General features: G+C 40.1%; 1 protein-coding gene and 1 non-coding gene across 2 annotated transcripts in view; both read right to left on the minus strand.

Annotated features, from left to right (window-relative positions):
• Window positions 1–388: 388 nt before the first annotated feature.
• The window catches only part of EIF3A (eukaryotic translation initiation factor 3 subunit A), a 28,370-nt gene continuing 6,340 nt past the window's right edge, over window positions 389–22,418 (minus strand). Inside the window, exons 5-22 of the mRNA XM_015633577.3 lie at window positions 21,341–21,540; window positions 20,639–20,847; window positions 19,975–20,146; window positions 19,307–19,411; window positions 18,439–18,537; window positions 17,582–17,698; window positions 17,032–17,217; window positions 14,654–15,001; window positions 14,302–14,406; window positions 12,446–12,559; window positions 12,051–12,173; window positions 11,154–11,307; window positions 10,027–10,211; window positions 8,253–8,341; window positions 4,973–5,820; window positions 3,520–3,694; window positions 2,924–3,093; window positions 389–1,649 (exon numbers count right to left, since the gene is read on the minus strand). Of these exons, the coding sequence (XP_015489063.1) occupies window positions 1,408–1,649; window positions 2,924–3,093; window positions 3,520–3,694; window positions 4,973–5,820; window positions 8,253–8,341; window positions 10,027–10,211; window positions 11,154–11,307; window positions 12,051–12,173; window positions 12,446–12,559; window positions 14,302–14,406; window positions 14,654–15,001; window positions 17,032–17,217; window positions 17,582–17,698; window positions 18,439–18,537; window positions 19,307–19,411; window positions 19,975–20,146; window positions 20,639–20,847; window positions 21,341–21,540 (3,641 nt within the window). The 3' untranslated portion in view covers window positions 389–1,407. The remainder of the gene's footprint in view (window positions 1,650–2,923; window positions 3,094–3,519; window positions 3,695–4,972; window positions 5,821–8,252; window positions 8,342–10,026; window positions 10,212–11,153; window positions 11,308–12,050; window positions 12,174–12,445; window positions 12,560–14,301; window positions 14,407–14,653; window positions 15,002–17,031; window positions 17,218–17,581; window positions 17,699–18,438; window positions 18,538–19,306; window positions 19,412–19,974; window positions 20,147–20,638; window positions 20,848–21,340; window positions 21,541–22,418) is intronic.
• LOC117244686 lies at window positions 17,951–18,083 on the minus strand. The gene has a single exon (XR_004498199.1). It is a non-coding gene; the product is annotated as a small nucleolar RNA SNORA19 (small nucleolar RNA).

Here is a 22,418-nt window from a genome sequence, read left to right on the forward strand (position 1 = left end):
TTCTGGGGACTGTAAAAAGAACAAAAAATGCAGTATTTTATGCTTGGAAAACACTACTTCTCTGAAGGACTCCTGTGACTCAACCAGCAATGACATGACAGGATCCAAAGACACAAAAATCGAGCCCTGAGAAGATGGCTCTGAGAGCAAGTTTTTCCCAAGAAAACTACTGGCCCTGGCTAACCCAGAAGAGGACAGGAAAAGGACAAGAAGAATATTACAACTTCTGTTCACACACCAGGTTTCTCAGGAAGAAACTAGCCCAGGTGTTCTTACCTTCTTCAGCTGGTACAGAACAGGTTTGAGAACAGAAAAGAGTTGTTCAAAAGCTGTGCTGCATGAACACATGGTGCAGGACTCACTAAAAAAAATCAAGACACTGCAGTAGCTAATTCCTTAAGTTGTTTATTTATCATTGAAGAAACACACAGCAGCAAGTTCTGTGTTGGCTTCAGTGTGACCAGATCGTTCCTTGTTGTTACTGCACCCCAGCTTTGAAGTCAACACAGCCATTACTACAAATCACTTTTTTGGAAAGGGAAAGAATTGACCCTGAAGACAAAGAATTGGGGGGAAAGTTGAACAATTTCTCCAAAACCACACATTTTAAATATGACAATATTTATAAATCCTTGAAAGGCATGAATTATCCAGTAATGGAAAAAGCAATTGTGATACTGGCAACAGAAAGTACATAGCCATATGCTTACCAAAACACTGAAATTGTAAATGCTGCAAGTTTGATTTGTAGACTGCAGCAGTGTGTACATTACTGGAACAATGACTGCAAAGTGGCCTCAGAGGCATTATGGATTCAAGTAAATCTACAGAAAATATCCCAGTGTAGCTAATTCACAATGTTTATTGTATTCAATTCAAATTTTAACAACATACTGAATTTAGATAGTGATAAAATATCTCAGAAACCGCCTGCCCTCCAAGATACCTATGTAAAAGAGGGCTTTTCTAGTTTATGGCTAATTTCTTTTAGCTCTGCTTTTTCAATAATTCCACTGTGTGAACAGAGCTGTTTTCAAAGGCATGTCCTGTGACAATAATATCCCATTCCAAACTAAGAAAGACTAAAAATAAAAAGGGCAGCCTGTTTTGTGGTGCGAGAGAGAAGCTGTACTGAAAACAGCTGTTGGGCTTGCTTCTTTTTATTTTAGCAACAAATGACCCATGAAATAAGCATCATTTGAAATTTCAAAAACTGGCATTCAATTTCCAACCTTCTGCTGTGAGTTTTGTGCATGATCAATCTATATGAGTAAGTAATTCATGCTTTCATGTTACCTCAAAACATTGGTTAAAGAATTCCAATTCAGAATGTTTATAAGCACAAATATAATCTGTGGATTCGATCAAATCAAAGCTAAAACATTGGTTAAACTCTGTGATTCCCACTTAACGTCGTACGGTGGTCCACCCTTCCTCATCTGTCTCGTTTTTAGTGCGGCGTACGGGCTCACGCTCCTTCTCTGTTTTCCAGGATCCTTTCTCCTTTTCCCCATCCCTTTCCCGCTCTTTGGAAGCTGCTGAGGGAGCAGAAGCTGGAGGAGCAGCAGGAGCAGGGGCTGACCGCCGCGCCGGTTCCCGTTCCTCCCCGCGCTCTTCCCTCCTGTCGTCAGCGCGTCGCCACGAGCTCGCTACGGCGCAGGAAGAAAGAAAAACAACTCAGTCGTGTTCCAGCAGCAGCAGCAAGAGTTCAAACAAACAGCCCCGACCCTGGCAGTGGGATTTACTGATCCTCAGCCCTGCCAACAGGGAATACAATGACAATGGCCAAATACACGTTTTCATTTCATAGGGAAGTGACGGCAGAACTACTCAAATCGTTTCTCAGGTTTGGGATTGTGGTGAGCAAGCCCAGTGTCATCTTTCAAACACAGTAACTGCAATAAGAATGTTCTACTGATGTACATGGCTTTATGGTGCAAAAATATATTCTTCTATTAGCAGAATTAAAATCATGAAAGCATCTCCTTAGAAATAACTGAACCCTGAAAACAGAAAAATCCTGACTTAAAAACATCTGTGGAAAATGTTTAGGTGTTTGCTGTTATTAAGACATGAAATTGCTCTTCAGCCTACTGGAACCAGAGGTAAAATGGTACTGAATTACATTACTCCACTGGTAACAGCATCCACCACCCTTTACTGTATGAAAAACTGTTCATTTCCACCAAAAAGGATGCCAAGAGTTCTACCCCAGCTGTGTCTGAAGCAAGCTGTGGCAGATGTCAAGAAGTCAAATCCCAAAACTTCTTGATACATTAAAAAAAAATCTCCACACTGAAAACACTCTGCTTTTCTGTCAGCAGCACTCCTGTGTTTGATCCTATGCTCTGTTCCAGCCTGCTCCCCAAGTGCAGGAACACCCACATTTAGGTCAGAGACAAAATGAGATTCTCAAGGTAAGAATGCCAGAACTGGAAGATGTGGTAATCCCCCCAGGCTAAATGGATTTGCTGTTACTGTATTTTTAGAACATAGCAAAGGATTAATAAATATACAAAATTAATACCATTAATAGTGTGAAACCCTCATTCAGAAATATTTCCATCACATTTTAATGGGTTTAAGGAAATTACTTTCTGGGATGTCTGTCTTGATAAACTAAAAACAAGGACTACATACACCCAGAACACAATCCTACAAGAAGTGCATACTTGAAATGTTATCCTCCTGCTGTAGGTGGGAAATGCTACTAGGATGGAAAAGAACACAACTACAAGTATTTAGGATTCCCTGAAGAATTCTCAACTATGCCAAAGGTGCTTTTTATTATTTTGTTTATGGAAAGGCAGTTTAAATCCAGGCTGAAAATATAACCTATTCCCATGTGACCCCTCTCCCAGAAGTGTCAGGAAGAGGGAGGCTCTGTGTTGGATGTAGGAGTTGTAGGATGAAAGGAACCTACGCTCTTCCCGCTCGGATCGGAGGGGTGGTCCTCTCCTGAGGGGCGGCTCCCTGTCATCACCACGTCGGTCTCTCATGTCACGACCACCTCTGTCCCACTCCTCACGACGACTTGAATCTCTCCAGCTCGAAGTTTCCTCAGCTGGCCCTCTCCTCCAACCACCGTCATCCCTTTGGCAATGCAAAACATAAAACTAAACGTTAACATTTTTACCTTTGCTATGGAAAGGAGCAGTAATAAATCACAACACGGATATTTACAGGCCCAGTGGGTGGCTATTTAACATATTTCCAAAATTGGTTTTGTTTTTCTGGAGCCTAAAATGGAATTCTCTTGATAACAGGTTAAAAAGAAAAATTTAAAAGCATTTTAAGCCTCTTGGAATTCCTCCTGTAAACAGATAACATCATCCTAAAAATAACAAACCAAAAAGGCCCCGAAATGCCCCTATATCCATTTGCTGTCCTAAAGTGCTTAGTTTCACAAATCAACCCTTGTTCTTTTCACTCAGAAATTCCACATTATTTCTGCATCAGCAGGGCCCTTTTGTTTCTTAGCAGAAACATTCTAGAAGTACTTAATCAGAGAAGTCAGACCTGGGACGCCTGAAACGATCGTCTCGATCAAAATCTCTCTCCCTGTCGAATTCCCGCTCCTTCTCATTTTCATCCCGATCTTTGTCTCGATCCCATTCACGGTCTGCTGAAGGTCTGGAGTCTCGGGGAGGGCCCCAGCTGTCCTCACGAGCCTTCTCTCGTTCTCTCCACCCCCCTGTAAGAAAGAAACACAAAGGAGTTTGTGACTGACCTCTGATCTCTCTTGTAGACAAAGAACCCTTTACTTCCGTCCCAGAAACTGGCTCTTCGAGTTCTGAAGTCTGAAGATCCAACTCAAGATGTTTGTAGGAAGTTTGCACATGGGAGCCACAGAGCTCTGTGCAAACTGCTAAACGTAAAGCCAGAAATGCACACCTCATGTCAGGTGTCCAGCAGAGCTGGCTGCACCCTGCAGTTTTCAGCCATAAACCACAAGGGTCCGGTGCAAAACAAGTGCAAGAAGAAAAAAAGAGCGTAGCTCAGACAGCAGATTCCTTTGTGAAAATCCACAAGTAAGGAGATTTTAAGCAAAAAGATTTTTAAGGAACTTATTGCTTTTTAAAGCACTACTTTAAAATGGGACTTTTGTTACCATCCACTTAACAGTGCACTCTGCAATACTGCTCACTTATTTATGAATGGGAGTTCTTTATTATGTAGCCTGCTTTGGCTTTAAATAGGAAAAACTGGAGTGCAAGTTTTGATACATTATTAGTTTAGATTCTAAAGGATTGGATTACAGAATTAGTGTCTATGAAAGTTGACATGGTGCCTGCCAATACGTGAAAAGAACTTACGTACTGCTCCTGTAGAACAGGAAATCAAAATCATATCTAACATTCAAATGTCATCAACAGCTCTGAAAAGAATCAGCAACAGCTCTAGACACCATCAGTGACACTTAAGAATAGAAATAAAGGATAGAAATACAATAGGATAATTCAGATTTTAAGAGACCTCAGAAGGTCATCTAATCCAAGCTCTGCTCTAAGCAGGACTTTCAGGAAGGGTTAAAAACAAAAAAGGAATGTTAAAAACATTATCTCTGTACACATAGAAAGGGCTTATCAAAACCAGACCCACTTGAATGAGGTATCAAAATCCTCCTTTAGAAGGAGATTAACTTCAGACACATGGAAGGGGTAGGGAAAGAGTCCAAGGTGTGCTAATCTAGTGAGAATGCTCCCAGCAGAGCACTCAACTTGCACACAGGGAAGTGACCAACGTTAAGTGTGTGACTATCATGTATTTTTCACACAAGCAATTTTTTTTAATTCAACCAAATTGAAAGGTTCAATTATACCAAATAGAGGAATGTCCACATTAACCAAATTAATCTAGATGTTTTCTGAGCCGATTCTCCCATCTCTAGCACCAAGTATGTTACATCTGCTATCTACGAGGATAGATACACACGCTTTGGAGGGAGGATTATTATATTACTGTGTTTTACCTGGTTTACCAAACGGTCTCCAAGGACCTGGCCTCGAGTCTTCACTTCCACGCCACGGGCCCCTGTCATCATCTCTTCTGGAGAGCCTGTCATCATCCGTGTTCCGCCAGGGTCCCCTGTCGTCATCCCGCCGGGGCCCTCTGTCGTCATCCAGCCCACGCCGGGGCCCCCTGTCATCATCTGCAGCGCGCCAGCTGCCCCTGTCGTCATCCAGCCCGCGCCTGGGGGGCCTGTCCTCATCCAGAGCCCGGCGGGGCGGCCGGTCGTCGTCCAGCCCGCGCCGGGGCCCTCTGTCGTCATCCGCCGCGCGCCAGCTGCCTCTGTCGTCATCCAGCCCGCGCCTGGGGGGCCTGTCGTCATCCAGGGCGCGTCTGGGTGGTCTGTCATCATCCAGGGCACGTCTGGGGGGCCTGTCATCATCCAGGGCACGTCTGGGTGGTCTGTCGTCATCCAGGGCACGTCTGGGGGGCCTGTCGTCATCCAGGGCACGTCTGGGGGGCCTGTCGTCATCCAGGGCACGTCTGGGGGGCCTGTCGTCATCCAGGGCACGTCTGGGACCCCTGTCATCATCTGCAGCTCGCCAGCTTCCTCTGTCATCATCCAAACCACGCCGGGGTGGCCTGTCCTCATCCAAGCCACGTCTGGGGGGCCTGTCCTCTTCCCCTTCTCGCCTCGGAGGCCTGTCCTCATCCCCTTCCCGCCTAGGTGGCCTGTCCTCTGCTGATTCTGGAAGACGCTCCTTCTCATCTGCAGGAGCACGCCTGGGCAGATCATCCCCTCGCCGAGGCAGATCATCCCCACGCCGGAAAGGTCTCTCATCGTCTCTTGGATCTCCTCGACGCCAGTCTCTGTAAAACCACAGGAAACGAGTGAAAAGTGGAAGGTGACACTCAGGAAAGCTTTACCTCAACAGCATCAAACCTCTCTAAACCATTTCTGACTGCACCCACTTGGTGAGTGGTTCCAAACACGAAGTGTGCAGTTTCAAAATGCACATTTTAATGCTTTGTTTTAATGCCTTTCATTGCTACAGGAAAGCGGTAGGTCACTGTCCCTGCAGCTTCAGTAAAGACTGAGCAGTTCATCATCTCCTTCAAAACTACAGTTTGGACAGTCCCCTGTTGGTTATCTGCTGCAACATCACAAAGAAGAGGGCTGGCTTCTACACCAAGCCTAATTTGCAAACTTGACCTAAGTCTGAAAGAATCAATACTGAAAAACCCCACAACCATCAATTAATTCTCCAAGCACGTGGCAGCCCTACACACCATTAAGTCTGCCTACAGGATTTTACACATACATTTAGACACTGTTTTTGTCACCAAGTTAATTTCTTTATTTCAGGAAATTAACCTTCCTCAGCAATAAAAAAAAAAAAAGACACAAGAAAGAGAACATCATAGGAATGTATTGGTACCTGCTTCTTGGCAGGAGAAGAGAGGCTGCACTGGGGGTTGCATCTCATGGATTTTAAAAAAATAAAACCCAAGCCAAAACACAACAAAAAGAACAACCCAAGGTTCAGAAATCCACTAGGCTACTAAATAAAATGTAAAAAAAACCCCAAAAACACAGCAATGATTTGCTCCAAAACAGCAGATGTAGGAGTTGAAGAGGTGAGAACAAAGAGACAACAGTTTGTGACAGCTCAGAGTCTCAAGAATTTTGAGGAATTGCAAGCAGTGCATTTCCTGGGTTTGGAAGAATAAGGGAGAATGCAATTATCATTGATCTGTGAGGTAAAAATCAAGATATGGAGACTGTTAATTTCCACTTAGACTCAAATTGGATAATCTTCCCCATTGAAAAATCTGATTATTTTACCATAAAAGACGTGTACAAGAATGGCTATAATGTTTATCAGATGAAAAAATATTTAATTCACTCAGATACTGTCTCAGGGTCTTGGAATTTTTAAATCTAATTTTAAACTATTGCTTTTCAACTACCTCTAATCTATCTCTAGTAAAGCTGAAAGAGAAATGACTAAGACAAGCTGTATCACTCTCTGTGGAAAAAAAAAATCCATTGAAGCATACAAATAAGTGCATTAAACACTTCACAAAATCACAGAATGGTCTGGGTTGGAAGGGAACTTGAAGATCATCTCATTCCACGCCTTGCCATGGGCAGGGACACCTTCCACTATCCCAGGTTGCTCCAAGGCCTGTCCAACCTGGCCTGGAACACTTCCAGGGATGGGGCATCACAACTTATGCAATATATGAGTAGTGAAAGGCTCCACCCAGCAGTTTCATCCAATTGTTAAGAGTCTGCAGTTCATGAGAAAATGGATCACTAAAAGCAACACAGCTTTTAAGGAAAGATGGAATTCTATTTTGTTTATAAAGAGATCACACCCTTCTAAAACACTTTAAGAAATTACTAGAGAGAGAAAGAGTCAATAAATTTGCTTCCACTGGAGACAGAGTAAGCAGTAATGGATTTAAATTGCTGTACTAGAAATTAGGGTTAGACACTTACAAAAATCTATCTACCTCCAAGGCTAATTAAGCAATAAAACATACTGCCAATTAGAATCAGCAATGTTATCTCTATCAGCACAGGCTTTTAAGAACAACTAGATGTGCTCCATCAGAAATATTTTTAGCTACAGTTCATCCTGACGTGGAGCAGAAAAACAGACAAATGTTAAAAATCTTGTTTTCTACAACTGTATAAACAGTTTTCATTATTGGTGAACATCTCCAAAAGAGATGTAAACAAGTGTGGATTTCTTTTCATTTTTAAAGTTCAAAGTACATTCATAATATTCTTCCTTCAGAAATCTATCCCTCCCCGTTCAACAGTTCTTCAGAACTTTGTTTAATTTATGGCATGTGTTTTCTGCTCTGTGACTTACTCTGGGACTTGCGTAGTTACTGTCAGTTTTCTAAATGGAAAATCTCAGAATTTCATCATCCAGGAACACTGCATTTGCTTGTCATCCTTCCCCATTCTGTATTTACAGAACTGACACCAATGTTTGAATGGGAGAGGAACTGTTAATTTAAAAAGGAATCCAAGGAAGTGAGTTGTTTATCACACACAGAAGGTGTCTGCTTGCCTTCACATATCTAAGCCAAATAAACTAGGAATGTTATCTGAGCATGGTTCCAAGATAAAACCACTCTCTCATTATGAGATCCTTACAAAGCAACTTTTTAACAGAAGGTAATTTTCAGAGATTTAAAGACATATTACTCAGTGCAGCAGCAACAAAATGGGAGCCTCCATACTTTGATCCCAATATAACTGGGGCTTATTAACCCCTGATTACCTCTCCACTGGTGCTCGACGCCATTCCGATTCCGGCTCACCACCTCTTCTCCAGGAGCTCTCGGACTCCCTGTCACCCCAACGAGACTCCTGCATGTCAAGAGAAATAGAAACATTCTCTTTGAGTTCTTTAAGATTTTCAACATATAATTACCCTTTGAGCATATTATGTCATTATAAACTCATTTGTCACACTGCAGAACACTGAACTATCAGGAGTTTGAGTAACTCAAGTATGGTTTTAACTGACTTTATTGTTTCTGCTGCAGCTCAAACAAAAGCATGGTTCCCCTTGTGCCACATACTTTACCAGTAGGGTAGGATATATGCAAATACACAAAAGAGTTTACAAGAAGTGTATGAACAATTGAACAACAGCTACAGTCAGCCACAGCCACTACCTGTTGATGCAAAAGAGATGTTCTAACAGTTTCCCTTTTCCTGGGGGCTTATGACAACAACAGGAATAAACTTAAGTAATTATTTGCTTTTGTGCTTTCTGATCTCATCAGGAAATGTAACTGAATACACTGAAATCTCTCTGTGGCAAGGACTATTTTGTTCCTAATACCTCAGTGCACAGAAGAGGTGAGGTACTAGTTAAAACAGGTTGCAGGGCAGAGTAATAATCTGTATTTTTTAAAAATAAAATGTCTCTCTCCATTGCCAAAAAAAACATTTAAACAGATTTTTACGCCTTAATTCCACCACATGAAACTAGTTAGCTAAACCATCCAAAATACCTGATTTCACATAATCACACAACCTCTTTCTAGGAAGGGTATTTCAGTCTTAAACCCCTCTTTGAAAAGTCTTTTTATGTGTCAATATGGCTTAACCAAGATCTTGCATATCCCCTACTCTGTCTCCTTAAATTCTTTTGAAATTACCCCAAATAACAATGGTGAGCAAAGAATCCCAAAACTGCAAATGGAATTTCTGGAGTGGTAAAGCTATCTCTCTCTCAGAACCTGAGCCAGCTTTTCCATATCATCAAGTGTCCACAGATAGGAGACCTCTTATGTGAAAAATACCCATCATGATTATTTACTTGACAGACTATCAAAACAATTTATACAAGCTGATATCTTACCTTCATGGTGTTACTCAATGAAATATGCACTAAACAAAGAGAAAGGCTGTGGGGGATGAAACTTAAAACTAGTTCTCTTGAATGGTAAGTTCTGAAAAAGTGGGAGTGTAGAAGGCTGATGTTACATTCTTTTAAACCACTAAACATTTCCAAGTAACTTGTTTTGTTTCCTTTTGGATTGGGATAGTGAATTCTCCCAATCCAAGTTTTATTTGTAAACAGGAAGTTGCACATACCTCTTGGTTTTATGTTATTACATATTTCTTATATAATACAAAACTATGCTTTTATGTTTAATCTGTGAGGGATTTTCCTTCAATATCGACTTAAATTTCTGACTTTTGCATGAGTCACTGCACTTGCTTCCAACAGTTTTCCTTCTTTTTGTATTAAAGAAAATGTTGTCCAATATTTAGTTAGTCTTTATTAATTTAGTTTATAAATGACTTGAAGATCTTAGTTTCCAAGTAGTTTCTTTATTTCATTGCTAAATTAGAGATTCCACATCCTGACAGTGAGCTGAAACTAAATGACAGTAATTTAACTATCAAATTAGCTGCTCACATTATAACTTAATAAATAAATAAACAAAAAAAACTATGACTCTGTAATGCTACCACCTTCTTTCAAATAATCTACAGAAGAAGGAGTAGTCAGAAAGAAACCTGCAGGTATTACCCACCTTCCTTGAAAATGGGTCATCCAGACCTCTCCTTTCCTCTTCCCGGCGGCGTTCTCTTTCCTCTATCTCCATTTCTCTTTGACGTTTTTTCTTCTCCAGTTCCTCCAGTTTTTTGACTCTCTCCTGGTACTCCCGCTGCTCCTGCTCGCGTTTCTCGCGCTCGATGCGCTCCTTCTCCTCACGCTCTGCGCCGTTGGAAACACAGAGAACTAATTACCAACACAAATTCCATTACTTTGCTGTATCCACAGAAGGGTTACACAGTACAGTCTCTCCCCTTGGATTCAATAAAAAATAAACATTTAAAAATATAAGCATTTTATATGATGTATTTAGCTAACCACAGAAGCTGTTTTCTGCAAGTCTTCTAACTCAAAAGCAATAGGAAAAGGCCCCTGAGACATCCATTAATGAGACATCTTGAACAGCTAGCAAGAAAGAAAAAGTTCCAATACCTGTATGCTAATTCAATGTACAGACCATAACTATACTGACTAAAGTATCAGTAATTACCTCAAATATGGTAGAGGATCCCTTCCTTAGAAAAGGTCAAACAAAAAAATCAGCTAACAGTGTCAGAAATTTAATATTCATGACTGCTTCAGTATTGTTTTTTTAAATACTGCATTATGATGAACTCTGACACATAAAAGCTTCATCTTCCAATTGACAAACAGGGCAGAAATTCATCCTGCAGTTTGCCAACCACCTCTTCTCCTCTAAAGCCCTGAAACAGGCTATTAGGGCTATCAGACAAAACAATTCACAAAGAAAGGTGTGTGAGTCACTTACAATTTTGGGAGTTCTTGATCTGACACCAGTGTTGCCTTTCTTTTCTCTTTAAGACATGCACAAACAAATGGCCAGGACTCCAACTATAGGCTAAAATCAAAGACTCGTTTTTTCATTAGCCTCCTTTATTTTATCTCCTCCTTCAGTCATGTCTAGCAGCTACAAAGCTTTACCTTCCTGTCTATGCTGCACAGGTAAGCAAGGAAGGTACAACAACTGCAAGTTGTAAAGACTTCCTCCAAACTCATCAAACAGAAAAACCAGACATTAGCTCTGTTACAAAATGGAGAGGCTTGAGGATGAAAAGGATGAAATAGTGACATTCTCAATCACACCTTTAAGCAGCTGCTCTTCCCGTAGCCTTTGCTCCTCCTCCTCCTTCTCCCTGTAGTAAGTGATGCGCCTCTCCTCTTTGCGCTGCTTCTTGCGCTCCTCCAGACGGTTCCGCCTCTCCTCTGCCAACCGCTCCTGGAACTGCTTGAGTTTATCCTGAAATACCAACAATACACCTCAGAACACCACAGCTGTAATCTCTGAGAGCTGGGCATTTAACATAAACTGCTAAATAAAGCTACACAGAAACATCAACAAACTGCAGCGCATTAATTTTGCTCCACTGAAATATGACTTGTTCACCATTTCAGTCTCTTCTGCAATTAATTCTGTGTTAGACAATGCCCTCCCACATAGAAGTAAGACAATCAAATATCATGCACAGTATTAGTCCTTCATCTGCTTTTTCAGAAAAGGAATTGCCTAAATATTAAGTTATCTGTACCTAAAACATATTACCCAAAATTATCCCTGTTATTGCAAAGCATCATATGCAGTTACTAATTTATATTATATAACATAAAAGCTCTTCTGCTTTCTTTTTGGTGAAGCCAGCTTTTACTGTAACATAGCCAAATACTCAAAGCTATAAACAGGCAGATACAGCTGCCTGCCTATATGACACCCAGTGATCCCTTACTAATAGCTGTACTGAAATAAACAATTTACCCCTCTTACATTTTCCATTTAAGCTACTCCAGAAACTGTCAAAAATTTTAAGTGATACTACCTTGGGACAAGTATTAGAAATTTAAGAGTCAAAGCAGAAAATGAGCAATTCCACAGTTCTGAACCATTTCAAATACTAATTTGTTTCTAGTTTCCTGAAGAATCCCTGGGTCAGTTTTAGTTCCTCACTTTAGGAGTGTACTTTGTTAGCAAAGCCAAATCTCATGTACCTCATAAACTGTTCTTCGTGATGCTTTGAGCCTGGCTTCAAATAAATCTCTATCCTCCAACATCCTGGAGAGTCTGCTCTTGTGCTCAAGGGCTTTCTCACGCTCCAGCTGCAGGGTGGTGATCTGAAAACAGAAAATATACGAAGTATGATTTTACTATACATTCACATTCAATCTACACCAGCCATTAGAAGGAGAAATTTTCTTCTCCCCTTTCAGAGCAAAGACAGAAGAAACTGCTGTCCACTAAAACAGTGAAATCACAAAGCTAACATTTCAATCTTTTTTTTCTTTTTTGGAAAGAGCTGGGAGAAAAAAAACAAAAACAAAGTGCAAACCCCACTATTTTTTATGCATTGCTAATGCACTTTATCAACTGAACAAAAAATTCTTACCCTTTCTTCTTCCTGTTGCTCCCACAGCTCCATATCACGCACTCTTTGCTCCTCATAGGCAGTCTTTATTAAAGGAATTTCTTCCAAGCGCTTTGCTCTTTCGAAGTAGTCAATCTGGGTGAAGATAACAAATTTTTAACACACACATAAACCCCTGATTCCTGGAGACTTCTCCAATACATCTGATATATTATGGTGAAATAGCAACAAACACACTGGAGCATCCAAGGTCAACCTAACCAAGAACCTGCCTCTACCACTGGCAACTAAGTGCACTGCCAGGCAAGGATGCAGGAATGGAGACAGGCACATCACCATTCTCTCTCAGCATCATCCATTTTCAGATCCCAGCATTTTCTGTGTTGGAAGTATTTTTATATTTTGAACATTAGTAGATCTCCTCTCTTGTCCTTCTGAACCCAAAGCTTTTTATATACAACAATGTACTTTGGAAAGAACTCCTGTGTGTCTGTGGCTCACAGCATGAAGATCCAATTTCTACCTACAAACAGCTCTGAACATGGCTCCTGCTGGCTTCATTTGATGCTTCTCACTCCATTACCCCTTGCAGGCAGAGCAAGGACAACTGCTCCCATCATCAGCTCTTACAACAGGTACACTCTTACAGACTGGCACCACATCCTCTCTCTAGAAATTTGTCAGACAGAGGGGTACTATTATACAAAAGACATTTCTCCCACAGAAGCCAATCTGCATCATTGATAATTCTTGTTGGCCTCCTGTCAAACTTCCAGCTCAGCTGCATCTTTTTAGACATAAAGAGACCAGAACTGCAGACAGTGCTCAAAATGCAAAAGAATCAAGTTCTCACTGCTGGCAAAGAATGTTAAGTTTGAAGCCCATCATTTAGCATGCAAAGCCAAAGACTGAGGGATTCTTTTCCCTGCTTTCCCTATATAAAGTTTTAAAATAAATCTAACCAGAACATAATTCAAAGACTTTCTTTTGTCACACTACTAAGTTAGGGTTTTTTGAGAAGAACTTTGTAAAAAGCTTTTTTTTTGAAATCCAGCTTAGCTACGCCCATCAGCTCTATCTTAGTCATATGTTTGCTTTGACAGCTTTAGACAACTCTAAGAGGAAGCCTTTGCAAACATTCCTTTCATAGGAGCTATGCTGACTTTTCCAGGTAGATTATATTCACTCAGGTGACTACTAATTGTACTGTTAATGTGTTTTCTGCTCCTCTGTCCAGTATAAGCAACAGCTTTACATGCCTGCAGTGTCAAAGATCCTCACTGGAACCTTTCTAACTAACCTGCCATTTCCTACTTGCCCTTTTTTTTCAATCCACCTGTCACCAACTGTACCATAGAACCTCTGTTTCATTCCTGAATGCAGCAGGAAGTCCTGGATGAGTTTCATCTTGCCCAGGCCATGTGTTTCTATTTAATATGACACATTTCTCACACTTTTATAGCTACCCTTTCAGACAGACCCTTTTCTGCCATCTAGGAGGACTCCAGCAGTGGAGTTTCCTCTCTTTCAGTGAGGAACACTAACACCATTAATTAATTTTGATTCTCCATATTAGTCCCTCCTTCTTTGAACATTTAATGCATTCCAAACATTCTTTAATTATAAGACTTCCCAACTAAGACTCAGTTCACATCCAGCTTAAGTGTCCTTTTTCAAATCAACTCCATTAATTAGAACAGATTTTTGCACAGAAACCAGAGACCCAATTGGTATATAACACATTCACCTTTCTTCAATTTCAGATAGTAACAATTTTAACACCAGTATTATATATGTGTGTATGCACATACATGTATCAACACAGATTACAGTCACTAAAAAATTGTATGGACATTTTTACCCTTCCTATTTTGTACCTTTTTCTCCTGATTCTTCAGTCGCTCCTGGAGCTCCTTCTTTTCTTTTTCCAGCTGTTCCACTTGTTTAGCCATAATAAAGTCAGGATCCAATTCTTCAAGATCCTACAACCAAGTAAAGTTATCAATATAAAAAGGAGAAAAAACTCCCACAAAAGGCAGTCTTTATTTCCCCAGGTAAAAAAGGTCTCATCCAAACCCAGAACTAAAGTTTACTTACATTGTCTCATTTTTAAAAGAGACTGTTTGTAAGAGCAGTTGCAGTACAAATCCCCAAAATTCAGGTAACCCAGCAATGAAACACTGAAAGCATAACAAAATAACTTCCCACTGCAACAAATAAATCCCCTACCTCAATATCAATATCTTTAAACGCTTTGGCTCCCAGTTCAGTCTTCTTAATCTGCTCCAAGCGCTCCCGAACAGTTTTCTTTTTGATCTGCTCATGCTCCTGCAGGATCCGCTCCTTCTCCCTCTCCTTTGCCTCCTGGCGCAGCCTCTCTTCCTCGGCTTTCCGGACTTTTTGCAATTCTGCTTCCCGTTGTTCCAGCTCCTCCTTTTCACGCTGGATGTTCAAACTTTCCAGGCGCTCCTTTCTCTCCTCTATGGTCTGACGGCGCGCAAGGATGCGCTGATGCTCCTTCCTGGAGTTTTTCAGGAAGGCGGTGACTGCCAGCTGATGTTGTTCTTCCTTCTCTTGCTGGATTTAATTTAAGAATAAGACAATGATGTAAACAGTCCCTCTTAAAAAGGCAGTAAGTAAATCAAGGAAAATGCAGTTAATTCTATTCTCCAAATTTGCCAACTAAATGTAAATACAGCTGAAGTTGCTAATCTAGTCACATATCCAAGTGGCATCCAAGGCAGTACCAACTGCCCAAAATCATGTGCACATGGAGAAAGTTGTCTGTAAAAGACAGTATTCTTCAACATGGTTTGGGTACAAAAATATTGTACACCCAGATGTTACTGATATTGAAATCTTTTAACTACAATGGGCCTATCTAGTTTGTATCTGTATGTGTTTGCAAGCATATCACCACATATGTACTGTATTTTACCAGAGCTGCTTCATTCTTTTAAAGTTTTGTTATTTTCCAAACACTAATAGAAGAAAAAAGTATCCTGACACAAAACACTATCTGTGAGATGATTAAAAAATAAGTCAATTTAAACATTGTATTTAAAACCATTTTCATTACCTTATAAAAAACACTAGGCTTCTAGACACTAGAAACATAAACTGTTCTTTAGCATTTCCCAGAGCACCCCCACAGCTCTTTGTGGACATTGATGCTGTACACACGAGGAGGTGTCACTGTGCCAGCTCAGGCTCATTTCCAGGAGTCCAGCCAAACACTGCAGCCCAAATCAGCTCCCCACACTCCCCCAGCCATGCTACCCCTGAAATGTGAGCACCCGCAGGGATATTTTTAGCAACCTGTCACTTCTAGGGCATTCAGCAAAAACACTGAAACATCTGTACTTTGCTGCAGATCTGCACACACTAAATGCTAAATGGAGGTGCCAGAAACACAAAAATAAAAAGCTTTAGACAAATTTAACGATTTTGTGAATTATTAGAAATGTGACAAATTAAAAGCTTTTAAACACTTGACGAAAGTGGAAAGTTTTTACCTGTACAGTAAAGGAAAAAAGGGTATCAACTTGCTCTGTAGCTTCTCTAACCACACAGATTGATATTAACTTTGATACTGTTCTCCAATTTTACAAGTGTAATGACCACTAATGAGTTAAATGAGGAGGATTTATGTCTTACACAATTACTAACTGGATTAATATGTCAAGTGCAAGACTCACTGCCATTTCTATCCATGGATGTATACTTAAAGCACATTTTTTCTTTCAAATTGACAATCTAATACCAATCACTAATCAAATCTTTTTAAGAGAAAACCTACACAGAAATAAAACTGCTAATATATGTTCAAGCTAACATAAGGAAGTGAGCATCAGATGTCAGTTCTACTTTCTGCATTTAGATTTTAATAATATTACTTAGTATTTCAACCTGTAGAGAATCTAACATGGACATGTTGCTATCAGCCCTTTTTCTCTATGGAACAAATATCTGACATCTTAGCTATGAAATCCTTCATAAACCTAAAACAAATGAAAAAATTACTGCTGATACAGTAAAAAAGTGAAGGTTTAACTTGCCACAACCAAAGCATGCTGGAAACCTGAGACTGATTTACACCTTGCTGCTACAGAGCTCTGCAAAACCTGAAATGTGAGTCTGACCTTGAAGCCAAGAGCCCCAGAGAGGAGGAAAAGAGACAAGTCAGCTCCTGAGCTGCAGGATGTTTTATTCTATAAAGCTACATTCCAGCTTTTTCACAACAGCAGTTTCTCCAGGAAGAATAAATGAAGCAGGCTCTTGGATTTTCAAAAATGCATGCAAAATTTTAATCAAATTCTATTTCTGTAGGCTCGTTTATGGGACAGTCACTATTTATTATATCCTAAACCTGGTATTTGCAAGACTGGAAACTTGAAACTCAGGCCTCTTGTGTACATTTTGCTGTATTTTAGTTATGCCCAGAAACTAACTAGTTGAGTGCTTTTAAGAATGACTTCTTAAAAAGAAAAGTGACTACCACACTAAGCTGAAAAAAAAAGAATGTAAAACATACATCTAATCTGAGAAAACACGTTCATTAAAATATCAGCTTTCTCAACATTCTTGTAAGACTTTAAATGACTTACCATTAAGTGAGGAGGCTTAATAACTGCAAGAGCCTTAGCCAGAGCTGAGGACATGGCAGTCAGCTGGTTTCTGATCTGCTCAGAAGGCATGCTCTGCAGCTGAGGGCCCAGTGGAGCATCCTCTCTAGTACAGTAATTCAAATCTGAACCAAAACTCAGTGTCCTGGTTGTGTGATCAAGGCGAACCTTTGCAAAAACAGAAAAAAAGGAAGAAAAAGGATTGTATTTTTATTGAACCATTTTCTCTGTTGCTTTGCCTATGGCCACCATGAGTCAACAGGGGCTCTAAGCAGAAATTACTTGAAAAAGAGTTTTGCTATACCACTCCATGAGAAATGCCAAATTAGTAGGAGAAAAATAGCACAGTCAATGAAGATCTTTTTTATTTCTATGGTTCAGATGAAATACAAACTCCAACAACAACAACAAAGGTAGTGGAAGAGGCCGAATTTTCAGTGATTCAATGAAATGAGCACTGATATACAAATCACTCTTGCCTCTTCCATGAGCCCAGATATCACTTCACACCAAGTCTTTCTACAGCATTCACCTGTAAGTCACAATGCCTGGCTGCATCCACGATACAACGCTCCAGCTGGAAAGCATCCACAAAAGGAACCAGGGTACACAGACGAGCAAACTCAATGCTTTGATAAATCTGGGCCACCTGAATGTGAACAGAAACTTTAGGTATTTTTCCTCAATAAAAAGAAATCAGAAGTTGTTGTATAGGCCTTGAAGTTAACTTGCTAAATTGTCAACAAATGAATATACACGTACTAATGCGTATATATATACTCAAATACTATATATTTGTATATATATACACACACACACACATATATATATATATGCAAATACTGTTTGAGGATTTTATTTCTGTACTGTATTCAGATTAAACCCCATTCCTGAATAGCTGCTTTGTATGAAGGAGACTGGCAGCAGTAACTACATCCAGCTATGCTGCTAATTAGCCTTCAACTATTTCTTTAGCACACCAGAAATAACACTGCTCATCACTGGTAACGAAAGCAGGTCAATGAAATGTGCATTTTATAAAAAACTTAGATACAAATTAAAAGAAAAAAAAAAAAAAGAGAAACCAAAAACCAAAATTAAATACTCCTCTCCCCAACCTTACTCCAAAGTTTTAAGAAACTTGGTACATAATAGAGAAAATCTAGACAAGAGACTACACCACTGTACCCCACTATCAAGTATAGCTACTATAGCTGTATTTAAATGATGCAAACTGAAGATATAGGTTGTATCTTAGAAATATGTATTTGAAAATCAAACAGTTTTCTACTTGATAGAAGGAAAAATTATTTCAGCATTAAAGTTTCCACCTTAATCTTCCTCCAAAGCATACTCTAACTTAGGAACATACATTATCTTTATTCATACCTGCTGCAGAAGGCGAAGGATGGTGTTGTTTTGCAGGTGAGGAATGTACAGCTGCAGTTCAGGTTCCTTTTCAGCTTGGTCCTTCACCCAGTTCAGAACCTATCAAAAGTCTGAAAAGTTACTCTATCTGCATTGACCTGTACAAACTTCACCATTAAAGTAACATTTCTGGTTTACAGCTCTTAAAACAAGAGCACTTCTGTCCAGATACTGCTTTACTAAGTGCATCCTTTGATCAGAACACTTACAGTTACAAAGGAGAGCTGACAGTTTTTGTATGAAGGCGACTGACAGTATTGGCAACATTTACCACACTGCTAATTTACCTTCAAACTCTTTTTAGCACCTCAAATATCTTTGTTCCCACTATCAGAGAAAAAGAACATTATGTGCTTCATCAACTGCAGAATTTACACTAACCTAATCAACAGCTTTCACATTATTCTAACACTCTACCTTTTAATAGTAAAACCAGTCATTGGTTTATCTTTCCACTTAACACACAACCCACTTGCCAGCATATGCCCACGTGTGCAGTCTTCTTATTTTGCACCTTTAAACAAAATTAACTCAGTATCATCTCCACTAACAAAACCTTCTGATACGTTCCCAAAACTCTGCACCTTCATGGAGCCCTCTGAATAGCACCCAAAAGACCTGAGTGAATTTTCATTCTATTTCAATAACCTGGCTTACTCTATCAGATGTCACGCACATGTCATGGCAATGGAACTTCACCGAATCAAGGTTACTATTGAAAAATCTGGCAATAGAAAAAGCTAGTTGATATTTACCACAAATCAATATGGAAATAACAGACTATTAGTCAAGACCAATTACTACACACACAAAGCTACAAAAAACTTACCTTGCTGACACGGGCACTCAACTTGAGCGGGTGAAAGTCTACTTCAAGCCAATTGTAAAGTTCTTTCACTTCTGGCACTACATATTGCACTACATTGAACCTGACCTACAGTCAACAAAAAAAATCCAAAGATCTCAACGTTGATACAGTATTAACCAATAGTTAATGCTTTAAGAATTTCACATTCAACAAGTTAAAGAGGCAACAAATGTGGTTTTTATTACAGGAGACTATGTATTTTTCATTACATTAACTGCAGTGACAGTAATTCTATACTACATCACTTAAATGTAGTTAAAAATGGAAAAGTAGACAAAACCAAACAAGCTAAACAGACTTGAGTACCATTATCAGCCATTTCTATGACAGAAACCTACTACACAAACACAGACCTACACCCAAACTAAAACCACACATCTCTGCTCATGATTACATTTCTGAAGCCTAAAATTGTGGGTTTGAGGTAGACTGGACAGCTGCAGCAAGAAGAATTAATTAAGATTGTAAAATGAGCTTTGAACCTAAATTTTAGATGTGAGTGCAAACAACTGAAAGAAATTCAAATGTTCTCTGAAAATACCCATTGCTTAAAACCTAATTGCTAAGCACAGTGCTCTAGGGGAACAGGGCTGTGTCAGGAAGCTGCTCACCTGAACCCCAGTACTCACCATGTCATTGATGAGGCTGGCCCGTGTAGGGGGGGCCTGGAGCCCCAGCAGGGTGGCCAGGCGCCGCTGTTTCTCCACAATGATTCCATCCATATCCAGGAGACGAGCAATATCAGTTCTCTCTGGAGTTATTGGAATGGACAGGGTGGCCAAAAGGACTCGAGTGGACATCCTGGTGATGAAGCAAAAACGCAAGAGATGAACTGCTAGACAGCACTTACTAATTCCTGCTCATGTATGTGCCAGTTCAAGAGAGGAACGAGGAGCATCCGTGAGGCAAAACTGAGTAAAAACACCCAAAATAACAGGGGACAGCAACTACACCACGAGAGGAAATTGTTAAATCTTGTGAAGAAGATACCACCATTCAGAAAAAAAAACCCAAACTCCCAGATATTTATTTATTGACTTGCATATCTTCTCAGGAGTAAAGAGAAGGAAACTTAACTAAGGTGATGCTAATGTTTAAAATACTTACACTGCAGCTTTGTAAAACATCCTCCTTGCTCTAGATTTCTTTTGAGGCAATTAGTACTGGCCAATTTAGACAGAGCTGCTCATAGCCATACATGTCATCTGCTTCTTTTGGGGTACAATTTAGTTTATTTTTGAACCTAGGGGGTTAAAAACAGATTCTAAGATCACAGCAAGTATCTTTCCCCACCTCTGCATCTCCTCTTGTGTGAGATTCTTTCGCATTTCTCTTGATAAGTGATAAAGTCGGTGAAGGGTGGATGCGTGAAAAAGAGCATTTCCTGATTTCCAGAAGACAGTTGAAACTTTGTGATAGTAATTTGCCATCAGCTGTGGTTTGGGGGGCTTCTTAGACAGTGCAAATAGTCCATGAATATCTTCCACTGCTTTGAAAGCTTCCTAAAAAACCCCAAAACAACCAAATACATACTGTTAGTAAGTTTTTTGTAACACCCCAAAAAAAGAAAATACAAATTTATTAAAGGTTGTAAGACTATATAATATTTAATACTGCTGAAAGCTGTGATCTTCAGTTTTTTCAGCTACATGAAATTAAATACTTCTTTCCTAATAAATTATTTGGACATACTCCATTAACTATCTGCTTAAAATATGGCACTTCTGAAAACTTGTTTCATTCAGATTTTCAAACTACAAATCAAGAAGGGAAAAAAACAACCAAACAAAAAATCTCTGAAAGTTCTACCAGCAAAGCTTGAAGTGCTATGCAGGAACACCAGACTAAGCATTCAATATCCTAGATACTAAAACTTTACTCTTTAGCTCTTATCCTTTTTCTTCACCTTGCTGCATGTCCCATGGGACATGAACAGCATAGAGCAGATCTTGGGAAGGCAGGAGACCAAGCGTGATGGGGAGCCCTGCTGCATACCTGCCACAGCTCCATGCTGATAGCACTGTCCAGCTGCACCAGCCTGGTCTCCAGGTGCATGGACTGGCTGTCAGGGTTGTTGAGGTTGATGGCTGTGCTTTGGTTGTGGTGCCGCTGGATCTGCCCCAGGTGCATCCGCAGGTTATCGCAGAGCTTGCGGAACTCCGCTTTCCGTGTGTACTGCAGGCAGAACTTGAAAGCTGCAGAAAGGAATAATGTCAATTAAAAATGTTCACTAATGGTGACTTCATGGTAGTTCTCAATGGGATTCAAATATGTAAATCAGTACACTTAGAGAATCTTCATTTGCAGTCAAAAGACATCCCAAACATGATACAATCTGTCTGTCACACATAATGAGTAAGTGACAATGCAGAGCATTTTCATCTTGACCCCAAAAGGTGAAGATGTTTCTACATAATTAAGCTTAAAGAGCAAAGGGAGTACTTTAAGTCTCTTTAAAAATGTTCTAATTTATGCAGTGATTCCAGCTTTTAGTTTGAACTAAGAGCTCACAAAATCCTGTGAATGGCACGAATTCAGGTTTTGGCTTTGTAAAATGTGGGGGAAAAATTTCCAAGGCATCTAAATATGGTAAAGTCAAATGAGGCTTTCAAATGTCTGGAAATGATAGACAAAAACCCTGTCATTAATCCCATAGTTCTCAAAAACCAGTCCTTGTTCTGCTTCTGGAAATAAGCACAATATAAGTGCAAGAAAGAGGTCAAGAAGAGGGGATGGATTGTAGAGGGGAATCAAGACCACCCAAAACCCTGGAAGCCCTCCAACCCATTTCCAGAAAGGTCCAGAAGAACAGACAGAGCAGGAGAACTGATTTGCATACCAAGTGAGAAACTTATCTATAAAATGGTCAAGCCCAGGTGTGTGTACACCCCCAGGACCCTGGTCACCCCCATCAGCTGGATCCACACTGGAGATCACTGGACTGGTGATTTCTCTTTTTTCCTCCCATTCTTTCTCTCTAAGCTTCTCTTTGATTCAACCCTCTCTCCTTCAATGCTATCCCTTTATCCAAAACCCACTGCCATGTGCTTATACTGGGAGGTCAGGGACTAAC

The sequence above is a fragment of the Parus major genome, chromosome 6, assembly GCF_001522545.3.
Source record: "Parus major isolate Abel chromosome 6, Parus_major1.1, whole genome shotgun sequence".
Taxonomy (NCBI): Eukaryota; Metazoa; Chordata; class Aves; order Passeriformes; family Paridae; genus Parus; species Parus major.